Source organism: Manduca sexta, chromosome 19 (genome assembly GCF_014839805.1).
Source record: "Manduca sexta isolate Smith_Timp_Sample1 chromosome 19, JHU_Msex_v1.0, whole genome shotgun sequence".
NCBI classification, from domain to species: domain Eukaryota; kingdom Metazoa; phylum Arthropoda; class Insecta; order Lepidoptera; family Sphingidae; genus Manduca; species Manduca sexta.
The window spans coordinates 5861995-5868311 of record NC_051133.1 but is presented as its reverse complement, the minus strand read 5'-3'; the positions used below and the strand labels follow the sequence as shown (position 1 = coordinate 5868311).

At 39.2% G+C, this 6317-nt stretch overlaps 1 protein-coding gene across 1 annotated transcript; it reads right to left on the bottom strand.

Annotated features, from left to right (window-relative positions):
- Positions 1 to 263: 263 nt before the first annotated feature.
- LOC115441767 (toll-like receptor 6) lies at positions 264 to 5021 on the bottom strand. Its single transcript, XM_030166668.2, is given in 3 exon segments — positions 264 to 1950; positions 1952 to 2854; positions 2856 to 5021. Coding segments are annotated over 3 exon segments (3840 nt in total). The 5' UTR covers positions 4572 to 5021; the 3' UTR covers positions 264 to 729.
- Positions 5022 to 6317: the final 1296 nt, after the last annotated feature.

The following is a 6317-nucleotide window of genomic DNA, read 5'->3' as shown; positions in this document are numbered from 1 at the left end:
TAGTACTGGTTTGAGTATCTATTATTGTATTGAGTATATGTTACGTTTGTATATTCGTGTTCAGAGAACAAGGCAATTGAATGTAATATGTGTGAGATGCCAGTTAGAAATATGTAATAAATGTTCGTGAAAATATATATGAAAAATAACTCATTACTCTGCTCAACATTTCATAATATAATATGTGTATGTGTTTTGGATGGTTGTATTTATTTTATTAAAACATAAAATAAGGAAACATAAATGAAACAAAACAAAATAAAATCTCGAAAAGTGTGTATTTCATTTTTCTTTCATTAATATTTTGTCGATAATGTTATTATGTACATGTATATACAAAAATCATAAAATTTACAATCCTTCAAATAAAGTCTAATATAATATTAAATGCACTGTACATCATAGTTTTAAACTTTGGCATTATATAGTTTATATTAATTCATATTATTAATGGAGCATCAGTGTATTGATTTAAATTATAAGTATTTTATGATATTTACAACATTCTCATAATCATTTATAAATTATTATCGCAGAAAACAGGACGTTAATCCTTAAACTTAAATAAAACACTAGCCATCTATACAAAATAAATGCAATTGAAATGACTTTTACAATAACAATAAATATAATACGGAATCTTATATTAATTATCACGATTTTACTGGACTAATACGCTTAAGCGTTGCAAGTAATGTCAGCATCTGTTTACCTGCGTTGGAGCATACGCTACGCCCAGAGCTGCGCTTGCGGCGGCATGCGGTGCGTGTGCGGGTCGCGCGCGTGCACGCCGGCCGGCAGCGGCAGCGCGTCGCCCAGCAGAGGGGGGAGCTTGCCAGGTGGCGGGGGAGGGGGCGGCGCCGGCGCCCGCCCGGCCCCCATCGGCGACACAGAAGCGTAAATATTCACTGTCGAACGGTGATACTGACACTTCCGCAAGTCCGGCATGGCGAACCTCAATTTTTGCCAAAATTGTCTATCTCCCCACTCTATACACGTGTTCGCCTTCAAGCACAACCTCAGCTCCGGATCTATGTCTCTATTCGGAATCTCGCCTAATAATATTATTATCAGTCTTCTTCGTCTCTCTTTCAGTACTTCGTGGAGTGCCGTCTTAAATTCGAAACGGCACCATTCGTTGTTGATGAAATTCTTTGATAGCACTATGATGGTTCGCTTTGATGACTCGACGGCCTCTATTATCGTATCGGCCACGTACGCCGAGGCGTTGAAATCGCGGTAATGTAGACAGAGTCGGAAACTCGGGTCGGTTGATTCTAACCCGGGCGCCAACATCTGAGCCACGAATGCTTCATCTTTCACGCTGTAACTAATGTAGGCGTCGAATAAACGATCCTTGTCGGCTTCATCGTCGAAAGTTGTGCTTTTGTAGCACATTCTAAATCCGCAATGATAATAAACCCATACTCGGAGCTCTCGCCGCCAGTAAAACAAGCCGCAAATTAGGACCGAACTCACGACGAACACGCATAGGGATATCAATAATAGCGGCAGGTAATCATTTATAACTTGATTCTCGATTATAGATGAGCTCCCACCGACGTGACTGGTGCAAATTGTAGAGTTAAAATCGGCCATTAGGGGTCCCACAGCGTTTGTAACGTTATCGAAAACACATGTGATTTTATTGGCGTCTTCAACTTTGCCCAGGTTGTTTTTGAACCAATTTCTAAATTTGTGCAGGTATTGGCAATCGCACGACCAGGGATTTCTCGAGAGACTAATCGCAACTAAATACGAGTTCATAGTGAATTGCCAAACCGCAAAGCCGTATATGTTATTGCCTTCCAATCGCAGAACTTCTAAATGTCTCAATTCCATGAAAGTTCTGTTATCGATGTAATGGATTTTATTATCTTGTAGATGCAATTCACGCAAATTTTCTAAAGGTGATAATTCGAAGCCAAGCAATTCTTTAATATTATTCTTTCTCCAAATGTAAAATTGTTAAACGTTTTAGTCCACTAAAAGTATTATTATACAAAGCGTCAATATTAGAGTTATTCGCGTACAATATTTTTAAATTTTTACGTCCAATAAAAGCGTGGCTCGTTAGCCCACCAAAGTTATTACCGTCCAAATACAGTTCAGTAGCGTCCATTGGAATACTGTTAGGTATTTCGGAATACCCGGCCGCGGAACAGTCCACTATATTAGCTGACCACGGTTGGTCATGATAACACGTACAGTTTGATGGGCATGTCATTTCACAATCACAAGCGTCAAAATCACAACAGTGGCACAGAGCGAAACAGTGTGTCTTATATGTACACAAAAACTGTGAAGATTCCGCTTCGATAAGCGGAATATAAGTCCTTTCACGATTGTATAATAACTTGCAGTAAATGCTCTCTAGATCCATTACGCGAGGATGCTGCCGGAGATGATCGAGTTTGTTAATCCGCTGTAACCATTCCATAGTACAGTCACACTGGAACGGGTTCCCGCCGATATAAAATTCGGGCAGTGGTCGTCCCGGATCGACTGGAGTGAGGCGAAGCGCATTGAGATCCATACTAGTTATCTGATTTGCATACAAATCGACTCTCGTTAAATTGGTTTTTCCAACAAAAGTTTGGGCTTCAACTTGTGTAATTTGATTATCATTCAAGAAAAGTAACTCCACGCTGCTCGGAATGGAATATGCTGATATTTTTGTCATTTTGTTGAAACTTGCGTCGAGCGTTTGTAATCGAAGCTCCTTGTCCATACGGTAGTTATTCCCTAATTCTTTGATGTTGTTGTTGTGAAGATCTAACCATTGTAGCGCCGGAGGGATAACGGTGTAATCAAACCATTCTATTTGGTTATCTGACACGTTCAACCACAACAAAAGACGGGATATTTACAAACAAGCCCTGTATTTCTGTTAGTTGGTTCGCATCCAGTCTAATGGCTTGAAGGTTTGATAGTGTTTCAAACGCGTTCATATCGATGTGTTTCAGTTTATTGCGTGCTAAATTCAATATTTGCAGCGATGGTAAATCCGAAAATACTTCTTTGCTTATATTTTCAATTTTATTTCCAATAAGACGTAAACCATACACGTTGTGCAAACCAACAAAGCCGGGCTCCTCCAGTGATGTTATGTGATTTTCCCCGAGGTCTAGTGTTCTTAGTAATCGCATATTTCTGAGCGCAATGGGCACTTTCTTCAAACGATTTCCGTTTAAATTCAAATCTTGTAGTGAAGATGTATTTCTGAACGCTTCAGGGTGTACGTCTTCGAGGTGGTTGTTGTCTACAGATAGGAGAGACAACACGTACAGGCCGTTCAGTGCATAAGCGTCGAGGTGTGAAATCTTGTTGTATGACAATATCAGCGTGTGCAGATTGTTCATAGGTGCGAACGTATCAGCGGCAATACTCTCTAGCATATTGTGCTGAACGTTTAATATTTGCAAAGTATACAAGTCTTTAAAGATTTTCGGATCGAGTTTCGTTAATCTATTGTTCGATAAATTTAACAAAACCATTCTTATGAGTCCAGTGAAAGTGTTTTCATTTATCCACGTACTTGTTAGATGGTTATTAGATAAATCCAACGCTAACAGCTGATCTAAGTTAGCGAAAAGACTTGGTGAAAGAACACTGATAGAATTGTTTTGTAAGTATATTTCTTTTATTACCGGTCTACAATCTTTGAATAGATCTTGGGGAAGAGCGACGATTTTATTGTTCGATAGATCTATTATCTGAAGTTGTTTCAAACCGGCTAACGCTTTGTCGGCCACCATAGATATTTCGTTGTCGTGAATGTGTAGTTCTTTTAATCTTTTTAGAGCCATAAAGCCGTTCTCTGGCATTAAAACAAAGTGGTTGCTTGAAGCATCTAATACCTCAATATCTAAAGAGCATGTTGCATGTGCGAGAGACGACACTGATGGGGGCGGTCCGTCTTGTTCACTTATTAGAGCTTGATGCATTGCTCTTTCTCTGAAGCCGAGATCACTCACATCTTGAAGTCGATTTGATGACACGTTTAAATAAACCAAATTGGTCAACGGGCAAAACAAGTTCTCGGGAAACGACCAAATGTTATTAAAACTGAGGTCTAACTTTTCCAACTGTCGGACTGCCGTAAAGCTTTCTGATGCTATCTCTAAACTCATTGCGGCCCACTCCGTGTTTTTCGTTCGAATCGTTAAGTTTCGGAGGTCCCTCAAACCAGAGAGTACACCAGGCGGCCATCGTCCAATTTTACAGTTATCCAAAACCAGTTCACGTAGTTTAACTAAATGCGCGAAACTCCGGTCATCTAGTGAACTCTTGTACATCATTTCTTCATTGCACTCTATTCTGAGCGATGTCGTGTGCTCCGATGGTATGACACTAAAATTAGTCGTGTCGAACTCACTGTTTATTGTTCGAAGTTTACACGTGAGGGAAACTTCGTGGGCATCATTAGGGCCCTTAAGCCACCATTGGCAATCATCAGGGGCCTCATATTTCAGCGGCAGCGAACTTTGATCGGCGACGTTCAGTCCAATAACAAACCAAAAGAGGATTTGGTTGAAGAACTGTCTTGAAGAAACTTGACGTAGAGCCATGATGGGGTTAAATCAAATATCAAGGAAGAAAGAAAACAAGACACGATAGGCTCAGTGTCATGTTTTTTCCGGCGGCGTTCGTGTGTTGCGTCCCCTTGCCGGATGTGAAGTATCCATCAAATTACAAAGTCTATTTCGGTGTCAATTTAACGTATAGTCCTTATTGTGGTTATACACATGATTGAATGATTTCAGTTCACGTTTGAATTGTACACAACGTAGTCAGCAACGTAAACAAAATAATCACATTAACAGTCCAATCGCGTCCGAACGTCCAGAGAACACAGAATGACTGGTGTTATTTGTTAAAAATGTTCATCAGTTTGTTGGTAATTTTTAACAATGTTCGTAAGTTTGTTTTCGTAACACGTTAGTGATAAGCGTATTTTCACGGTACGTAATTCCGATCGAAGCGTCGTGTGGCGCGACCGTGCCCAGACGCTGCTACGAGTCGACTGAATGTTTCCAGTAGGGCATTGCAGTCGAGCCAAGTGTACGCTACGTAGCGGGACGAAGGGCGGGAGGCGAGATGAGCCGAGCGGTGGCGAATGTTCACGACGACTTATTACAATAAATTATATTTTTTAGGGAGCTTTAGCGATCGGCCGCACGTATACGAAGCCGCAAACTTTGAATGAGTGTAGGCATCAGCTGTCGTGAGTTTTGTTGGACTTACAAATGATTTTCGCGTACACATAACTCTTTACCACACCTGTGAATGTCATATAAATCGACATATTAATGAGATCATATTAATAATGGATTAATATATTCGTAACGATGTCTTTAGTAGAATATTTTGATGATTAATTTTATGAGATCTAACATTTCTTAATAGGTGTCATCAATTACAATCTTGCATAAGAAGTTATAAAATCTTAAATGTGGACAGGCGTTCTCGTCACATTTATTCAACTATAATCCAGCTATCATCAATGAAGCTGTTCAGATCGCTAAGATGAGTCATGCGTCACCTTTGTTTGTGCATGAATAAATATCCTACAGTCCAGTAAAGCTAAAATGTCATCAATTTATTTGCGTGGAATTCCGGCCAGTGTGGGAAATTTGGAGCGTTAGCCGACGAAACCTTCAAAGTTAAGGAATATTTTGCATGCCATGACACGATCGATCTAAAGCTCCTCTAAGACTTCTCAGAATTGACTGCTCAAGGAAACCTGATTTAGGATATTGCGGGTTTAACGCTTACAGCCGCTGTGATTATGTAAAACATTATGTAAAGTAATATAATTACAACTACGTAATCTGACTTTAGAATATTTATAAGTTAATTTGAATATATTTCGTCTGTTCCGACGGTTTTTCTTTATTAAAGTATAGAAGGGATGTATGTAAAACACAAGGTTAATATTAATGGAAATTTACGAGCCTTGTCTGTATTGTGTCTGCATGAATAAAAAATAGTCTGACACTGCTATGTCAAATGTGAAATAGATTTATTTCTCTAAAAATTATCTTGGAAACCTGTTACGTTATTCAACGGGGTATCAGTATAAAAACTAATATACACTTTCTACCTTTATTACATACCTACATAATATCACATCTTTTTTTCATTTCATGGGTAGGCAGCAGTGGCTGCCGTGCAGTGTGGTGTACCGGCTCCCCTTTTAATTTTATTTACGTTTGTTTAAATTCTCGTTTTCTCATAAATTGGTCACGATGTAATAAAACACATTTCGCCAATTACTTATATTGGGTTCTATATTCAATACAATTCCCATTTAA